General features: G+C 34.9%; 1 protein-coding gene across 2 annotated transcripts in view; it reads left to right on the forward strand.

The window, feature by feature from the left end:
* Positions 1 to 20932, forward strand: part of IMMP2L (inner mitochondrial membrane peptidase subunit 2) — a 410658-nt gene that overhangs the window by 250613 nt on the left and 139113 nt on the right. For both annotated transcript variants that reach the window (XM_066183075.1, XM_066183074.1), the window contains exon 4: positions 20554 to 20619. In XM_066183075.1, coding sequence (XP_066039172.1) covers positions 20554 to 20619 — 66 coding nt within the window. The remainder of the gene's footprint in view (positions 1 to 20553; positions 20620 to 20932) is intronic.

Here is a 20932-nt window from a genome sequence, read left to right on the forward strand (position 1 = left end):
CTCTACCTATTACTAACATGCAAGTCTGTGGTTTCAAATGCTATAACATATTGTTGTATTTCAATTATGTTTTGAAAATTAATCAAGAGTAATTCACTTGTCTGTGGATTTTTCAGGTAGATCCCCAGGAGGTCTAAACCTCTCTTCTTTGGGACAGATAGCATTTAAAAGAATCTCTATGTCCTTTCAAAGAAGTCTGCATCAGGACTGATGTGATTTATTTTTCTCAAAATTTGTCTCGAAAGCCACCTTTCAGGTTCTGAATACAAAGATAAACATCCTAGGAAAAAAAAAATCCCTGTACCATAATCTTTAAAATTTTTGAGTTGGTTGGTTAAACTTCAAATCTTGAGCTGCATTTGAAGACAGGACTATAGGTTGTAGTTCAATAGTTGCTTACAGTTTTTCTTGTTATAGTCTTTAGGGTTTCAAATGAGGACTACAGGCTTGATTTTGGCTTGGCTTGATGAGTGGAAGTTTTTCCAACATTTATTTCCATGGAAGCTTAACCAAGTACTGTAACTGATTTTGTATTAACTTGCTCTGACCTAGAAAACAATACCATCTTAGTTTGATATTTTTTTTGTAGAAGCAAGCAAATTGCCTTTGATATGTAGCATCAACAGTAAAAAGCTGCTTATTTGGAATTGAGTAGCCAAAGTTCACAATAGGTAGGGAGTCTCTGTAATTTCATGCTGTTTGACTTTTGTTTTTTTAAGAGCAGCTAATTTCTCAGGAATAGAGGCAAAATTCCCGTTGTAGTTCTTGATCCCTTTATAATGAACAAAACAGAAGACATTAATTTTTCTTTGTATTATTGCTAATTATATTTGTGCATTCTGCTGATTTTATACACTGTTGAAAATATTTTCAGTATCACAAAATCATTTTTTGATGTCTGTTGATTTCTAGTGTGTCCTTTTGTTTCCCATTCTACCTAACAGAATCTCACTGTACCTCAAAATTAGAAAAAAGCTTAATTGAATGTAGGTTCTCAGTAAATATCATCTTTGTAGAGGAAAAATATAGGCAGTTGCCAGTATGTGGAAAAAAAAGAAATAGACCTACTGCAGTGAAACTACAGAAACAAAAAAATTACATTGAAAAAGAAAAAAAAATTGACAGAAGCCTCAATGAGAAAAGAGAGGTAATATGACATCTTTTGAGATATCACTTCATCCTTTCACTTTAAAGAGTTACTTGGTTAGAATTCAATATTTTTCTCACTCCGGAGTAGGAATGGGTTGGTGTGCTGGTACTCCAGCTTCATGCTTGCTTTGGGGATCACATAGGTAATTCCCAAAAAGACAATTGGCAGGACAGGATATAATCTGTTCTTGAATATGGAGATCATTCTTCAGCCTTAGATGTCAGTGGGCCTATTTACATGATTGTACCTTTTCTGAAAAAGTGACAGAGTTATTAGCACTTGCACAGTTGAACACATTGTTAAAAACGTTCTTGGTCTCTCATACTTGGCAAGTCACTTTGACAAGTGAGCTTCCATGTAAACAGTGATTAATTGCAGACATCTCTGAAATTTACATTTCAATGATACATACTTTTTTAATGAGGTGATTAGTTTCTTTAGGTATTTAAATGTAGCTTGATAGCCTGTAATTTACAAAAACTTGAAAACAGTAAATCACCTTTATGTGATTTTTCATCTTTCAAAAAATCCATTGTAAACCTATTTGTGCAAACAATAGAATTGGGCAGTAGGATATTGTATATATGTTATCTGTCAAAATTATTTGTTCCTGTAGGATTTTACTTCAGCAAGTATAAGTCAGAGTGAGAAAATGTATTTAGAAGTGTCTCATTGCCTTTTGTAATCTGCTAAATTACCTGTGGCCACATTGGCCATTTAGTGCTACAGTAAAAACTGTAAAAATATCCCCCCTCTCATTTATAAGGGCAGATGGAACCCAATCTGAATGTCTACTCAAGCTGGAGAAGACATGAATTGCTCCTTCTCTTAGAAAAAGGTAAACCGAAATGGAACTACTTTGGAAATGTGAGAGTAAGATCCTACAGGCTTGTAATAATTACAGTGGAGAAAAAAAAAAAAAAAAAGAGCATAACCACTTCTCAGCTGCAATCAGAGTCCTTTTAAGGTTTAATGAAGCAGAGTACTTGAAAATAGCAGGAATGTAGCTGAGGGAGGGAGTGGGTTGGTGATCTGAGACACAGTGTTGTTAAGCTCTACCCATATGATGATGAACTCAGAGGCATTGGTGCAGGAGAATATCAGGACCCATTCCTTCCCTGGGTTTTACCATAGTTATCATGCCCTGTGATGGCCATATAGGAAGCTACACTTGGTAGATAACAGGCTCTTGGTTCTAGTAAAGTTGTTAACTTTTAACTTTGCTCACCAACTAGAGTAAACCAAACCTCAGAATTGCTTAAACTGATTTAACCAAAGACTGTGTTTGTCTCAGTGTAATCAGATAGTTTACAGAGATTTGAGTTCTAGCAATTAAAAAAATTACTATCACTCTACAGTAGTTGCTGCTCTCAGCATTAATTAAAGACAAAACAAAACAGTAATGCTCAAAACAAGATGCAACCCCCCCCAGCCCCCCCAAATCATTGTTACTAGTTTTGTGAATGCTCTTAGTTACTTAGTTACTTCCAGCCTAAGCTTGTTAATTCTCCTGGAAGTTTGGTGACTTCATAAACCACTCCTGTCATAATAGTCTAGCCATGCCATGGCCAGTTTCTGCACGATAAAACTCTTTCTGTCCTTCAGTCCTGTTTGTCATCCATCCATTCCATTCCACAGTTTAGTGAAGCTTAGTCTCCTGCTCACTGACAGTCTAGATTTTAGCCTGTGGATTGCTCATTGCCCCAAAGAGATGTCAAAACCTGTGAAACTTCCACTTTTCTGCTCAAAGTAGCAATTTTCTTTCTTGTCCTGAGCTGCTCATCTAGTTTTTGGAATGATCTTACGGAAGCAATTGTTTTATTCAACACATGGAAGTTTTCATTTTTTTTGCCATCCTCAAGGGATGGCAAAGAAGAAGAATTGAGAAGATGCATGGAAATGAACTAGATCTTTGTTAAACTGGTTTAAACTCATCTGCATTGGGGAATTTGCATTTGTTTAATTAAAGTGATTAAAAATTTATTTCAGTTATGTTGAAGCCACTTTGTCATTGCTAATCAGGTCCTTGTAGTGCTTTAGAGCTATATGAATTGAGACAAAGCACTTCTGGCTTAGTGGGTGGCCTGACAGCATAGAGCTGAAACTGCAAACCCTCAGGGAGTAACAGGAATAGGCAAGAACAGAAGGGGCACAGGGAGCAGTGGACAGTTTGGTGGCAGGGCAGTCCCTCAGATCTTGGGGACAGGCCTGCAGCCCCTGCAAAAAATACTTTATGTTACAACTGCTCCTTTTAAAAGGGTATGTAAGGCCCTGCTCTGTCCCCTCAAACGAATGTATAAATTTCTTGTATGGGAATATGTAGTGCTGCAACCTGGAGGAGCTGTGGACTCTCTCTGGGGTAGAGAGGCCTTATAGAGACATCTGGATATCCAGGGAGCAAGGCAGTAACTTACTCCCAGATTTGCCACCTGGAACCAGGTAATCCTGATATTTGTACAGGCAAGAAGCTGGAGAGAAGCACACAGAAAAAGATCTGTGGGTCCTGGTAGGTGGCAAGCTGGATATGAGTCAGCAGTGCCCTGGCCGCCAGGAGGACCAGCCGTGTCCTGGGGTGCATCAGGCACAGCCGGGCAAGGGAGGGGATTGTCCTGCTCTGCTCTGCACTGGGGCAGCCTCACCTCAAATGCTGGGGGCAGTTTTGGGTGCCACAGTATAAGAAAAAAATGAAGCTATGAGAGAGTGTCCAAAGGAGGGCTACAAAGATGGTGAAGGGCCTTGAGGGGAAGCCATGTGAGGAGTGGCTGAGGTTCCTTGGTCTGTTCAGCCTGGAGAAGGGAACAGGGAAGGCTGAGGGGAGACCTCATTGCAGTCTACAACTTCCTCAAGATGGGCAGCAGAAGGGCTGGTGCTGATTTCTCCATGACCTGTGATAGGACACCAGGAAATGGAATGAAGCTGTATCAGGGGAAGTTCAGACTGAACATTAGGAAAAGGTTCTCCACCCAGAGTGTGGTTGGGCACTGGAACAGGCTCCCCAAGGAAGTAGTCATAGCACCAAGCCTGACAGAGTTCAAGGGCAGGACTCTTAGTAATATAACTTAGTTTTAGATGCTCCTGCAAGGAGCAGGGATTTGGACTAGATCCTTATGGGTCCCTTACAACTTGAGATTCTATGAAAAGCAGTGTGGGACAAGGCCAGAGATGTGGTTGGGGCAGCTGAATGTCCAGCCTGCCAGATAAGTCTTCATGTGTGAAGCCTGGAGGTCGTATAAGGTCAGTCCAGGGAGTCAAATTTATGGATCAGGACTAGCAACATCCTTTAAGAAAATAATGTATGTGTCTGTTAAGTGTTATAAGAACACAAAGGTTCCACCTTTTCCTGAGGGCAAAGGTAATGATATCTCTGTCTAATTGGAGGTCTAATAATTCTCATCCTTGTTTTGATTTTGAATGCACAAATTCACAGATCGTGCCAATTCACCAATGCCAGATTGAGTGGTATAAGGTCCTACAAGTTATGTATACCTCACCACTAGTTGTCCTTCAGATAGATACCAGTTGACAAAATCAATTGTTTTAATATAATTTTTTCAACACCAATTTTTAAATATATTTGATTTTTGGACCCACTTTAAAGTAAGTAGAAAAGGAACTTTTAACCAAGAAAATAACCAGGCCCTTAGGCATCTTAAGTTGGGCGTCTATTACCACTGCTCATTTTATAACATTTCACTTGAACTATGCTCATACTTTCTAATTTTTTTGTATGAATATAAAGTGATCAATTGAGTAGAGTACTGCATTTCCACACATGATAAAAACCATTAAATACACAGTGCACATTAGTGTTTATATAGCTAATTTTCTTTCCAAAATTTATTATGCATTTAAGGGCTTGTTATATTCAAATGGAGAAGGTTTTTCTAATTTGATGTGTACATTTTCTGCTCCACTACATGAGTGATGAAATTGTTATTCAACAGTTGGGGAGAAGACTGAATCTGTCTCATTAAGATACTTACAGTTTAAAATTTTTCTGGAATGAATGCAGTCTCATTGAACTGCTGCAAGCAATATACAATTCATTCACAAATGAACTTAGTGTTAGAAATTCTAATTTACGTAAGTTTTCATTCCTTCTTTTCACCTTATCTCCAAAACCAACATCTTGATGTCATTAATTTTTAAGAAAAGAAATAATAAATTTTTGTTCAGAATATGGTTAGGAGCTGTTACTGCAGCTTACAAAATTGCCCTTGAGGGAACACTGTACTGCTAAATGTAGTTAATAAACTTTCTAATTCCTTAAATTTAGAGTTTTTTGAAGGTAGGTTGTGGCTTTCCATAAGATCTGAATTTTTTTTTTACCTTTTTGAGTATAGTTACAACTCTATTGACTTTTGTGAACACTGGACTACAGATCATCTAGCCAAATTTGAGAATATATTTAAAAGACTTAATGTGATTTGTGGTCTGGCAAGCAAGAATGTTGCAGAAATTTACTTACTCAACCAAATGTCTGCTGAATGGACAGGAACTCAGCTGTTAGGGGTCTTAAAACTATTTTTATGCATCTCCTTTCATGTGACTGTTCACATGGGTCAAATAATAGTTTTTAAATTATGCTTCTTTTCTTTATTGTTTATTTGGGTCATATGCTGTTAGTCAGGCTTCCTATTAGTTTATCTGACCTTTTAAAAATTTTCTACTTAGATGTCTATTTTCTTAATTCAAATGAGTTAACATGTCAATGCACCAAAACATAAAAGTCAAGAAGAGAGAAATCTGTTACTTATTCCTCAATTTCCCACCCTCACTAACACAAACAGAAGCTACACCATTTTTTTTAGGTTATAAACAAAGTGCATTTGTTTTCTGCACTTTCTTTTCCTTTTTTTTTTTTTTAATGAGGTTTTCCTTTGGCACCATTTCTTCTAGTTCACCCAAAGTTTGCACCAGCTAATGTAAGCTAGTGGAGACAAAGTTTAAAGAAATGAAGATGTATGACTGTGGGAAATAATGTGAGGGGACTGCAAGGTTTATTTTCCCCTGTTTAATTGTTTTCAAACAGGCAGCATTAAATTATTCATGAAGTAGTAATGGTGAAAGCAGAGTTAGTTTATAAAAGAAAAAAGATCTTGCATCTGTCTTTGAATTGGCTAACGACTCTCAGGATGTAAAATAGTTTTAAATGTTTCTCATCTGTGTCTTGAGAGAGAGACGCTCTTCTAAAATTATACGGAGTTTGTCATGCATAAAGATAGGCATTGGAATTTTTTCTATTTGACCCTATTCTGTACATCAAACTCCATTCTGATAAAAAATTTAAAGGACGTTGGACAACTTCAAATGTGAATATATTATTAACACTGAGAGGATAATTGTGATTAACCACAGACGTAAAAATGCAATAGAAAGTGACCATTTATTAGAATCTTCAAATGAAAGTAGGATGCCAAGTTGTGTTTTAATCAATCACAAGTTATTAGGCTTAATATCAAGTTACATGTGTGCAATCTCATGAGCTGAAATCTCAGGCCTTCATGCACATTATCAACATAGTTGTTTCATGGCAGCTACCCATGTTTTCCTCTTTAGGTCCTGACAGAGAACAAATAATTTGATCCTTCTTTTACTGGAAGATAGAGTGACTTTGTCTTATAGTTGGTGCTGACTACTAGCAATCATAAGAATAATTGATATCAACCAGATAACAGACTTTTGTACATATCCCATTTTTGTAGGCATGTAAGAAGAAGCTTCATGTGATGAGGGCATTATTAGCATGTACATACTGACCCTGCACATGTAAGAAGTGAGGCTTAAGGTTAATTCTCTTCCTTATTGACCCTAAAGTATATTGAACAAAGAAAGAACGAACTCTGGTGAATAAGCTTTGAAGTCAACCCTTTGAGCCAAGATGATGCCATATGTATTATTGTAATGTTGAAGTTTAGCCACTAGCAACTTGCTTGCATTACAGAAGTTCAGCCCAGGCTGTGTCAGGTTTCTTTGAGATGCCTATCCTTAAATCTTCTTTAGATCCTGCCTTCAGATTCAGGACAGATATTCGTGCTGTATTTTTTTTCACTATAGGTACCACATAAAATCCTGAAATGGTGCAGAGTTTTCTTTTTAAAGCATAGGAATTGAAAAAGAGCACAAATTAGCAACGTCATTCTCCATATTTTTTTCATCCAGCAGTGACTTTGTTGCACTCTATGTTAATCTGTTATCTAATTATCAATAGGTTAAAGAGGTCTGTATAGAATGTTGTGTAATGTACATTCTTCTCTCAATTAATAACAACATGTAATGATAATGGGGAGGTATTTCAACTATTTCTTTTATGTATAATTCCCCATACCTTCTTTATGAAACAGAAGTATAATAAAGACAGTTCAAACAAATATTTACTATTTCAGTGACTGGATTTTCTGGAGTGACACACCTGTGAGTGTTGCCCTTTGTGAAAACACGTTGTGTGAATGTACCAGCAGTACAGAATCCCTCACCCACCCCTGTGAATGAATTGGCTTTTTGTGGGGGATCAGGGCTGTTTGCTCCTCACTACATTCAAAGAGTTAATACTGCCTAATCCTAGCACAGACACACTTGTGAACATCTAATGGAAGAATAGCTTTCATTTTTTTCCTCCTCCAAGCTGATAAACAAGCAGGAATTTGAGGGATTCCCATTATGTTTTATATGACAGATTTGTACCACAAACATCCTTGCCTGCTGAGCACTTCTTGCCTGTCACTAGTTGTTTTGCTGCTGGCAACTCATCTTGACAACTTGAACTGATCAAAAAGCAGAGAAATACCTAGTGTTTCAGATGTGACAATGATTTTTTAATAACATTTTGATTATGTTCCAATTAATCATTTGTAAAGCTTAGTTCCATACTATCTGCACAGCAGACTTGAATAGCGTAGATGAGTACACTGATAGCTTTTTATCAAGCACCATAAATCACAACTGTCAATCACTTAGCACTTTGAATGTACAGAGTTACATAAGTAGTAAGTCTTAGTATTGCTATTCATTTGAAAAGAAACTTAATTTAATCTTACTGTTTCTGAATTATATAAATTCTTTTTAACAAATCTCATAGATGCCTTTTTATGCTCTTGCACAGCTTCTTTCAGAGGAGAAACGTTATACTTTTAACATTATGGCTCTGACAGCCTTACCATTATCCTACTTTCTAAACATATTGCCAGCTTGAATTTTAAGAAACTGTGTTAGTAACCATTTCTGTAGTGATGCGTCATTTGAAGCACATATGCAAAAGCTGTCTTTAGATTTTGAGCCAGAAGTATACAACTAGTGTCTCAAAACACTACATCATACAGCTTAAATACACTCCAGTATATATTTTAAGCTTTTTGACTGCAACAAATGCTGATCAGAAATGTGCAGCAGAATAACTTTTGGAGAATCAAAATTATAATGTTAGGCTGTTCTAAATAATTAATTTTGTGATGCAGTAGTCGCCAGTGTTGAAAAGAACTATGATTTCCCAATTTTCGCTCTTACTTTTTTGCTCTTCATAACCCAAATAATTTGAATTGTTGTTCTTGCTTTCTTACAATAAGGATGTGAAACCGCTTCTCTCAACCCCAGATGCATGAAAGTCTGTGTTCCAAATTTGTGGATATACACCTTTAATGAAAATATAAAGGCTTAAAATTAGAATGGCGAAGGCAACAATACCAAATTTGAATTAGCTGAATTAACCTTTTTGTGTTTTTAATTTATATTCTCTGTCAACAGAGACAGTTAAGAATTTAAGAAGACACACTTAAGAATCTGTCAAGATTGTCTGAAATATAATATGTAAACTACATATTCAGCTGTAGAGCCAGTACAATTTCTGAAAATTTTTGTGAATCTCAAGCCACATCTTGCATTTTTTCCTCTCACATGTTCACGCTGCTAATACTGCTAATACTTCCAGTCACTAAAAAGAATTATTCTTCCATACTAATTTCTCATACAAACTTGTGTCATTAGTCCTCCTGGCTTGCATTTTACCTTGCTATCTTTCTGACTGTTTTCTGTGAGAGAACTTTCTCCCTTTTTTTGTTCTATAAAAATTTCAGAAATAAGAAATTTTCTTTAGAAAACCCAAAACCAGTGGATCAATGGGTTGAAAGAAACTTTAGATTGGCACAAAAAATTTGAATTTTAGTAAAACTGGAATTCACCTTGTTCTTCACAGATCCAGTTTTAAAAGGTGAAGTTAAAAAAATTATAAATAATTTGTTTGAACTTTAGTCCCATGGATAGAGGGTGAAGAGGCATTAGTCCTCAGACAGTGAAAAAAGTGTCTGCAAAATTTAGTCTATTCTTTCCCCCTCCATTCTTGTCTCTTCTGCCAGTCTCTCCCTCATCTAGCAATATCCTGAGCAGCATACCACTTAGGGAAAATGGTGACCGGGACCTTCTGTGGGAAACTGACACATAGGTTTGGGTTTGACAGGCTGCATGGGACTAGGATGGGGTTTTCTGCTGCCTGAGACTGAAGAATTCATTTTGGGTGGAATAACTAGAATGGACTGAAGCATGGGAAGAGCTGGGAAGCAAGTGTGCAGACCAAACCCTGAGCTGTGTGCACCGCTGGGGCAGAGATAGAGAAGATTGGCCTTCAAGGCAAAGAGGAGTACTGTCTAAAAAGCTTGTAAACTGCTATGTATGAAGGGAAAAAAGCATCTGTAGATATAAATATTTTACTCATTTATGCTGTTCACTGTTGATGATGCTTCTTATTAATTTAATCTTTCTTTCTTAACATTTTTAATATATATATTTGCCATCATACAAGAGAAGAAATGTCGTACAGCTCAGAATCCTAAAAATCTCATGGCAAAAACCAGCATGGGGTGCTGTTTTATTCTTGATGAACTCCTCAAAGTTCTTTATGCCTGCTCTAGTGTTCCAAGTCTCTTAAAACAATATCCTTAGTTATTGTGTAGGGAATATCCTCTACTTATGTGTTTCCACAGAAGCACATAAGTAGAGGATAATGCAATTAGTGCCAAATGCTTGATGACTGCTGACACAGAAGATCCCAAGTTTTGGGATAGAATATCATGTGGAAAAATACACCCTGTTCAATTTGCCATTGCTTCTTTGATAAGTACTCATAAGCAGGTAATAAATTCTTTTACTACAGGGATTTCTGTCACAGCAGTCAATCTGTGGTTAATTCAGCTTGATGTCATCTGCAGACTGGACACCTGCATTTAATTTTGAATCTAAGATAAAAGTGTAAGCTGTGAAGCCAAAAAATCCAACTTTATATTTGTTTCTTTTTATTGTGAGAGGTTTTACCTGTGTCAAGTAATCTTATTACTGTTCTTTTATATAAGCATGTCTTGTAACTTCTGCAAATGACATTTTGTAACTGGGGCTGTGTTTTGTTAATGTTGTTTCTCCCTTTTTTTTTCTGTATTCTATTACAAAAAAAATACTAAATTATCAGCTATATAAATTAGCTATCTTTAGCAGCACTCTATTTCTGAAATGTTATTTTATGATATAACTGTATGCAAGTTCCAGTGAAATTATGTTGCACAGTCTGAAAATAGTGTCTATATTTGTGTGCTTAGCGGTAGCATAGAGATATTTCATTTTCTATCTTATAGACAGGGGTTTTGTTAATGACCATGAATAGAGATACAATTTTTTTTCTTAGTTAAACCTCCATTTTTACATTTTATTAGTTGAAATATAATTGATTCTCATTTTTTTGTCATAAATGTGGAAAAAGGTATTTGTATTGCATGCAGCTCTATTTGAAAAAAAGAAAAACAAGTGAAATAATTCTGAAGTCAGGACTTCTATTGACCTCTGTAGGTAACTTTAAATTGGTGGTTTATTTGGTTCTCTGTGAATTGATGTTGACATGTCTCTGCTCTTAAACTATTTTTTATTAAGAATGTATATTACACCTATATAAAAAGTGTACATTATATTGTTATGAGTCTTTCCTTCACTGTTAACATTTGCATATTACATAGCATATTACTGTGTTGTTTGATAAACAAAATGTGCTACAGATACTTGTAAGGTAGACGAAAAAATACTTTAAATCAGTTTATCTTTAATCATTTAATGTTAAGATGGCTAGACTGAGCTGATGTCTATCTTCTTTTGTAGTCATTGAGGAGAGAGCTACTCCTCCAAAGACTGATTCATCCCACTTTGTTGCATTCTGATCACTGACTTAACTCATCTGAAAGGCTTAGTTTCTTGACTGTAGCTGAGATTACATTTGAGAAAATATTTCCAGCTACTTAGAATTATCAAGAAAGAGATTTTCTCAACAGGTGCTTGAAACAGCATTAAAAAAATTTAAAAAGCAATGTGCTGATGGAGTTTAGGTGATTTCAAAATAGATAATAACTTTGGCTTCTTTTGAGTAATTTTTTTTTAAACTAAATATAATATCTGACATTCTAAAATTAATCTCCAGAAGAGACAGTATGAGAACCAGTTTTCTTTATGTTTATTATCTCAAAAGAAAAAACGTTCTGGTTCCTAGGTCTCTGATGTTTTTAACACCTTAAAATGCATCCAGTACTTTTTTTAATAGTTGTGGTGGTGTTCAATAACTAGAGAAGTTTCTGGCACCCCATCAGAAAGGAATAATGATTGAAAATTGCTGCACAATGTGTGGTGTGCAGATACAAATGCCATTTTAGCGTGAGCAACTGATTACTTAATTTTGTATGCTTGGAAGAGTTGTCACTGAACACAGGTCTAATCCCAGAATGGAAGAAGGTATAGAAGTGCATATTACAGCATGCACGATAATTTTTTGATAATTTTAATAGATAATGTGTAGATTTTTTAGGTTATTTCTATCTAATATCCCATATGGCAATGTAAGAATTATTTTTAAGCATTTGATTACATTTTATATGCTTTTCCCTCTGTTGTCTGTTGCAATGGAAGTAGGCAATATTTTATTTCCATTACAGAGTAGAATGTTTGGGCAGCTATGATGAAGGTGAAATGTGGCTCCTACACTGCAGCATAATGGTTAATGAAACAGTGCATATATTGCTGTTTTTGACTTCAGCATAGAAACCCAGGTATTCTCATTCGTAGACCAGGCTAACTTCCTATTTGGTAGATAAATATTTCTATGTATGCTTCCAAAGTCAAAGGTTAAGTTAGAGTTTCTCAACCCTTTTGAAAGAGGTGAAGATAAGGTGAACAGGCCAGTTAAAACAGCAAGTAATTAATTGAGTCTCTCTGTTAACAGGAAGAAGGTCAAGTGCACATAACTATTGTGATTACACAGCCTGCATTACAAGCAGCTGAGTCATTTAACCTGAACGTGGTTAGATTGAAAGGCTGAGAAACAATTAATTGTGATTTTACTTCAAATTAGTAGCTATACTTCCAAGTTACTGTAGTATTTTGAGTTTTTTTTCAGTCTGTTGTCATGTTGTTTTGCAGTACCAATTAGTTTTATTGCTGTGAAACATTTTATTTATAGTTTTCAATTGTCCTCCTTTATTTTTTCTTTGCCTTACTGTAGCTAACTGGATGTAATTTAAAAATGGTAATTTCTAATGGAGAAGTATTTTTTTTATTATTATTTTTTTACTTTGTCTTGTATATAATTCTGAAAGTTTTTCAGATACACAGTTTTAATTGCCTGATCCAAAGTGTAGAAAAGATTGCTTAATTTTGTCATGTAGGAATCATACATCTAGTTAATACTGGGAAGAATCCATAGTTATCTGCTGATGATTAAATAAATTGTGATATCATTCCAACACCTATGAAAAACACTGAAAATCTGATGCTGCTGATGTCTCATCATACAGTGAGGTTGCAATTCTATAGAATGCTGTAGATATCCTAGAGAAAACTCAGTTGTTTTGAAATTATGCAGACCTTTATTATTTTCCCTCCAACTCCATCCTAAGTGTACGAGATCTCTGCTAAATAGTGTCTGGTACCAGGAGATAACATTATGGATATTTATTTACATAGAAGCTAGTTTTTCACTTTAGAGAGTTACTTCCTGCTCTGCTTGAAAGCTCCAGACTAAATCAGAATGTAGAGAGAAGGAAAGGAATGGAAGCCCATTAGAAAGGGAAAGGAGCAACAAGCATGCAAGAATTGCAGAATCATTAAGGGTTCAACCCTTGACTGAACACCCCTTTACTGACTAGGTCATAGCACGAAGTGCCACATGCACTTGTTTCTTTGAACACTTCCAAGTGCAGAGGTTGAGAGAATTGTTTACTTGCTCTAGCTATGGCTGTACAACAAAGTGTATGACTCCTTTTCTGAGGCTTCATGCAGGTGTTCTATTCAGACTGTTATTTTTGTTTAGAGGTTGCTCAGAATTCACCAAGAAATTTCAAGTAAGCATTGCTCTAGGTTGTACACAAATAGTTTGAAATGTAGGAAAAACAAAACACTACCTTTCCACCAGTGTATGCTTGGAATCTATAATTATTATAAAACACTACTGACAGTAAAAACAAAATGGTTTTTTGGCAGTGAATTATTTTTCTTTTTAACAGATGTCTGACTAAGAAGTGTTAAAGTAGTATGGATTTAGGAATTAAAGGATGTTCCTAGAAGCAGTTTTCCTCCTATTTTTTAATTATATCTTTGTACATGTTTTGCACTGGAGATGCTGAGCAAATCAAGCATCACCAGAACTTATGCCAACAGTTGGTGCAACTGCTGTCTTTAAGTACTTATTTTGTAAATTATGAGTGAAAAATGGTGAATATTGAAAGTGTTTCACTAAACTAGTATTTATTAAGACTGAGGCCTGCTTCCTCAAATTCAGCCCAGAGGAAATCCAGGAGCATTTGAGGAACTGTTTTTGATGCTCTCATTATCTGCTAACATTCTCAAAATTGCATATAATTTCTGCATAATATTTCTGCTTGAAAAAATTACTATTATAATTTTATTTCACTTTCTCTAAAGGTAAACCAGTTTTCAGCCAGAAAGGGGTTCAGACATTGATACTGACAGGCAAGCATGGTCTCAAACAGTTTATGTAATGTGGAATATCATTTGGAAAATGCCTCTGTGGAAGAGGCTAAAACACAAAGGGAAAAATGCAAATGACTTCATGATCGGCAATAAATTTCCAGCATTCAAACAAAGAGAAGGGCCTTAGAAATGTCTTATCTGAGCAAAATAATCACATGGTTTATTTCTCATTCTATTAGTAGAAGTTAAAATACACTTAAAGGTATTAATTCAGGAATAAGTTTTGTCAAGCAAACCTGGTATGTTTTATCAGTAAAATTACAAAACAGCTAGATAAATATAATTTTGATACAGGCTATAGTATAGATATTTGGTTTCCTCAGGCATTCTTTTTACTGGAACATTATATTTTGATCAAGAAATTTGCCTTTTGTGGAGTTAATGGGGGGACATTACACAGATTACAAACAGGCTCTGTTCATCTGTGAAGGTGTAGATATGGTTGGAGGCACATTTGTGAGCAGTAGTAATTCCACCAGATTTCTGTGTCATCCAAGGGTAGGTGCTGGTTTTGTCAATTGTCTTTGTAATCACTGGCCAAGTGTGCAAGCAGTGCAGGGAAGGACAGGGTAGCATGATATGAGTCCCATGGTTGGTGTTCACAAACAGGCACTATACAATGTGAAGTGCAAGTGGTGATCTAAACTTTAATTGTTTTATCAAGCAGTTTACTCAGAGAAAGGTTAATGGTCACTTTTGGTATCTTTTCAACACCAGCTTCTAGCATGAAAAGGATGAGCTTTTTGTCTGACTATACAAACATAAATGGAATGTTAAGAAACAGAAAAGATTTTTTTTTGATTGAGCCAGCAAATAAGGCCATGTTGCTCTTCCTAATTATTACTAAGCACAGTAATAATCCAAGCTGAATAATGCTAGATTACCGTGTGTGCTAAGAAGAAAAAATTGGAGGAGTTGGAAAAATAGTAAGAAAAAGGGGCCCCAGAACTGGAAAACTGTGTGCTAAGAAGTTTTGGCAATTCTAGCTGATTAATCCAAGAGAAATTTGAGAAGTGATGTCTCCAAATCTTTCTTCATGAAGAAGAAAGAAGATGTTGAGGGGTTTTCTGCCTTGGAGGAGAAGGCATGAAATTGAAATTGAACTAGGATGAATTCAATTTTGAATGCAGATGCAATTTCCTAATAGCAAGGATAATTAAACTGTGCAGTAATTTTTCTGGATGTTAGTCTCATTGCAACTCAGAATGTTGAGACATGATATCATAGCGTTCTTTAAAAATGCTTTATAATAGAATTAGGTACTGCAAGGAAAACACACACACACAAAAAAATAATCCATGGGATACAGCAGATAAATAAAGTGATCAGTGTGGTTTCTTCTAGCTTCGGAGATTGCATCCATGACAAAATATTTTGTATTTTAAGATATTAACATCCTATTTTTCATACACTTGAATAAGACTAAAGGATGCTGAAGTGAAAAAAAATTTGACTTAAGGCACCTCTAATGACTATCTAATCTTACCACCCACTCAAGACAGGTTAGACTCTGAATTTGGGTCAGACTGCCCAGAGCTGTGTCCCATTGAGCTCTGAGTATATCTGTGGTTTTCAGCCACTCAGGGCATCCTGCACCACTGGAATTTCCCTTGCTCCAACTCGTGTTGTTTGCTCATCTCTTTTGCTGTGTACCTTTGCAAAAATTCTAGATCTCTAGTCAGCAATTAGATAGATGACAAGAGCAATTGAACCCTTTGCCTTATTTCTGATCTGCACAAACCCAATTTCCTTAGCCACTGCCATTCCATTGCTCTTCTGTTACTATTATTTCGGTGTCACTTTTTCCAATTGTGAATACCTTTCTTGTACTGCTGGGTCCAAACTGAATACAGATGCTAAACCTGCTACTGGACACATTTAATGCAGTAATTCTGTACAAGAGAAATTGATAACAAGAATGAAAACCAAAGCAAGAATAGCATGTGTGAACATTTTTTTCTGTCACTGTTTTATTGCAAGTTATTTGCCACAATATAGAAATTGTGTCATAAGCTATGATGTAATTAGATATTACATTTCTTAGGAGATTCACTATACATTTATTCTGCATAAGGAAGCAGGGAATTTAGATGAAAGTTTTGGACTGGGAAAAATATAAACAAGCAGATAAAAATATTTTGATTTGGAAAATACGTGCGTGTATTAAGTAAATTTTGATTCTTGTACAATATTTACAATTGTCTATGTTGGATTTTTTCTGTCATAGCTATGGTACTAGGAAGAATGAAAGAATGGATATTGCTATATATTTCCTACTGTACAGAGTTTGAGCATCAGCTACTTTGCTGGCAACAGCAAGCAAGGATAAGCAACAGAAAATAAGAATAGGGTAGCTCCACTGTTCCTGTTTCCACTTCCTCCAAGCATGGTTTTTAGGTAAAGCCACCAAAACCATACTGTGAGGTTCTCAATTCTTTAGGTACAATAATGGCACTTATTCTGGACTCCATCTACATTTTAGTTACTTCTCTAGCTATTTATTGGATCCTGAAATGGGTTGAGAAGGAGACAAACAGCATATTTTTCCCCCTACATCAATCCTGGAAACTCCCAGAAGCATAGACTCCAGCTGTGCTAGAAGTTTTGATGAGAGAGGAATTCGTTTTGGGAAATGAAGAGCTCACTGAGTGAATGGCTTTGGATCACAAGGCTGAGATCTCAAAAATTCTCACTTATCCTATTTTATGGAGTTAAATCGTTTTTAGTATCTGTCATTAGCAGTATAAATAGAAGAAGAAATTTTAATTTTGAAGAAGAGAGTCTTCATTATTTTGGTCTGTTTATATTACAACAACACAGTGCTAATTTCTTAATTGCCTCCATGTAAATGAAGATCAAATCACATAAAACTCAATCTTGAACTAAATTGAGAGTAATCTGAAGACAAAATTCCAGGCTGCTGCCTAAACATCTTCCTTCTATCTCACAAAAAGTGAAGTAATTTTCTAACAGTAATATACATACCTATGCATATACATAGATAAATAGATATATACATATAAAAATTGAAAACCTTATGCACTTTTCTCTGCAACTTTTTAATAAATGCATGTTATTTGTCCTGTTCTAGAAGATGCTAAGTTAGTATGAAAATTCCAACAATTTTCAAAGAGTGAGCACAAAATCTTTCCAGGTTGTCTATAATAATGGATAGGAAACATTAAACACATGTAGATTATCAAAGTATCTAATTGAAGCTATCCCTTTGAAATAGATTGTCTGCATTTTCATTGAGTTCACAATATCATGTCTCTGTTTTATGTAGGTACCAAAAAATCTGAATCTTAATTCAAGGAAAAAAGTATTATCGTATGTTATGGTATTTGTTTAGTTGGACTGTGCTTCACTTATTTTGGTGGGATCTTATCACATTTTCTTAAAGTTTTCTCTCTTGAAAAGCCTGTAGGAACTGAAGTTAAGCATGACTTGCTGTGGATGCTCTTGAGAAGAATGTACTTAGAAAATTCAAAGAATGAAGGAAGAATGAAATGACACATACAAAACCAAGAAATATTATGAAAAGTTTTTGTTTGATCAAATGGTAATTAGCTCATGGAGCAATTATTTAAAATTGGGCAGTATCCATAGAGTAAATAAATAATCCAAGTGGTTGAATGGGATATGTTTAGGAGTAATATTGACTGAAATACTCAGTTGCTAAATATGTAAAGAGAAAGCTTTCAGGGAATTGTCACCATTTCTATCTGACAACTGCTTGCTAAAAATGGATTTTTCTGCTGGCTATATAATTTTTCCTGTTTTTCCTAGGAAATGTGCTTTGTAGAGTGTGATCCCACACTTTTCTCTGCAGAATTGAACATAGAAGAGAGAAATGGCCTGTATGTTTTTGTGATTTCAATAATCCATGAATTTCCAGTGGTGTGGTATGCTATACACCATTCAGGAAGGCATTGATATCCATCATTTCAGAACCAGTCTCTCTTACTCCTGGTTGCATACTGACTCTTGAAAAAAACATTCTGCTCAGCTCTTGAAAATCCTTGGTCTAAAAGTGCCCATATTATTGGCCACTTCAAGACTGCTTATCTGTCTTACCAGTCCTTTGCCATTTTAATGAATTATAATCAGAATGTTATTATTAAGTTTACTTTAAAAATATTCTGGCTTCCAGTATTAAAAATATTACTCTTACATAATAATATCTGTGAGGAATTCCTTGAAGTTATTCTGATAAATTATGTGTTTGATTTATATATATCATTGCTATATATATATAAAATTTTATATATATATCTCATTGCTAGCAAAAAAGTAACTACTCTTAGAACAACTACTCATATCTCAAATTTAGAGACATGTTTTTCCAAGGTCAGTAGAAATTTTTGCACAAGGAAAGAAAATTAAGGGATTGGTCAGTAATTGCATTACAATATATATATATATTCTAATCAAGTGAAAATGCTTGCTGGGAAGTTGCTGAGAACCTTACTTTGAAAATTAGGTACTAAACCAGAAAAGAATTTTGAAAAAGCAAACATAAAATCTGTTTTAATTCAGTCTTTAAGAAATGCACATTTCATCACATACATTATGTATTATCATTTCCACTGCTTAAATTTTACACGAAAATATTACAGCCTCAGCTTAAATTGATTTAAAAATTAATCAATTAGCAGTAAAGTAACTTAAAATTTTTTTAAATTTATAACAGCTTGTAATAAAGGTGTGTTGTCTTATCATAGACTGTGCTTTGGTTGAGAATAAGACATGGTCAATGCTCAAATGAGTGCTCAATGAAGTAAGTGTTGCTTGCAAGGAGCAGCATCAGAAAGTTCTGTGGATATCCCATCTATTTAAATCATACAAGCATCTAAAACTTGATTAATTCCTCCCAAGACTGACATAGAAAATATTATGAAACTGTGTGTTCCTACCTTAAGAAGGAACATGAAATGCAAGTCTGAACTGTAATATACAACTATTCAGGTAAAATTATTGCTAAATAAAATATGGATGTAAATTAAGTAATGATTTGAAAATGTAAGTGATGACTAGGGAATAAAAATATGGTCTTTATTCATGTTCAGTGTTCCTATTGTTGAAAATAAGGTTTCCAGGCGTGGTAAACTGTAAAGGGAAGTTATTTGATATTTTGAAATTCAAAATTAAGCTTCTTGAATTTTCTTTCATTACTTTGAAAGAAAATTTTTTTTCAAATATATTGACGTGCACATACAAGAAAAATATTAAAACTTCAAACTGATTTTAAAATATTTGGAATTTTTTGGCATAGTATAAGAAAAACCCACTCAAGTCTGAACCCATTTTTCTTTTTAACTATTGGATCTGGAAGTGAACCTCAAACGCCTTTAGTCATGCAGCAGTGTGGGCAAGCTTTTCATCCAGACTTAGCTCAGCTTTGCTTTTTAAAGAAGTGTAATCTTAGTGTGTTACCATTTGACCAGAGATGAGCTCAAAGATGGTTTTAGCCATGAAAACTGTAATATACACCTCTGAGAGTGGTGTGTCTAGCAGACTGTACTTGAAGCCTTAATAAGGAGAACCCAAACATCAACAGAAAATAAAAGCAGTTTGTTCCTTCCCTGACTTTTCTATGTACAAGCAGCAAATAAAAAGAATTGTTTTGTAAAAACATGAAGATATTCTTCTAAGTTTGCATAGTTAGGTAATTATAACTGAAGAGTAAAAGAAAAGAGGTAAAGTATAAAGGAAATTTGTGGAAAATATATATCTACATTAACCTGTAAAAACTGCAGTAGAATTACTTTTAATAGTCTAATAATATGCATTGAGGAAGTTGGAATATTCAGGCTGAATATGCATATTCATCTTTGCTTTCTCATATTATTATGTAATGTAGGATCAGAATCCATTCAATGAAAGATTCTATGGGAAAATAAGTGAAAAAAATGCATTCAGAAGCTGCAACTTTCAGAAAATTTTGCAACTTTTATTTTTAAACTTTCACAATTCCCTAAGCAAGGCTTACCTAATATAGTGATAGATATTAATATCACATAGGAAGATTTTTTTTCTCCAAAACTGATTGAATGACATAAATGTTTAACACATTTTTCCCTACAAATGATGGGGAATTAAGGTTTTAGTACATTAGTCTATTTGCAAAGGTACCCTCCTCATTTACTTTTAATGTTGCGGAGTGGGTTTTTTCATGATATGTTGATTATTGTGCTGTTTGTAAGCAGATCATCAACTGCTTTTCAATGATGGTTTGCAATGACAAGGATTGCAGTAGCTTCACTGTGGAACATAGTGACTGATGGCAGCTCAAGGAGAACATGGAATCTTCTAGTGACTTTCATAATGTCTATTTCTTTCATTGTCTTAAAACAGTGGGAATGTTACTGATTGTTTAACCTTATTCCCTGTCTCAGGTCTCCTAGAAATCCTGAACAGAAGATCATTAAACGAGTGATTGCTCTTGAAGGAGACATAATCAAGTAAGTATTTTAAACCTCAGTCTCCAAGTCTTTATAGGATTAATGCAGCTTTTTAGTATATTTTAAATCTGTATCCTAGACAACGAGTACTTTCTAGCATTTTCTGTCTATTATTAACAAGGATGTCAGCATTGTACCTGTCTCTTTTTTAATGAGAGGAGAAATGCTGCACAAAACTACACACAGTCTCGTGAAATGTACATGGGTACAAATAATGCTTGTTTCTGAGAATATCTCTGCCACAAATCAAGACAGGGAATTGTACAGCAGTTTTCAATGAGATTATAGGGCTGTGCTTTTTCATTTAGAAACT

This window comes from Chamaea fasciata, unplaced genomic scaffold, assembly GCF_029207755.1.
Source record: "Chamaea fasciata isolate MVZ Bird 193981 ecotype frontalis unplaced genomic scaffold, bChaFas1.0.hap1 SCAF_5, whole genome shotgun sequence".
NCBI classification, from domain to species: Eukaryota; Metazoa; Chordata; class Aves; order Passeriformes; family Sylviidae; genus Chamaea; species Chamaea fasciata.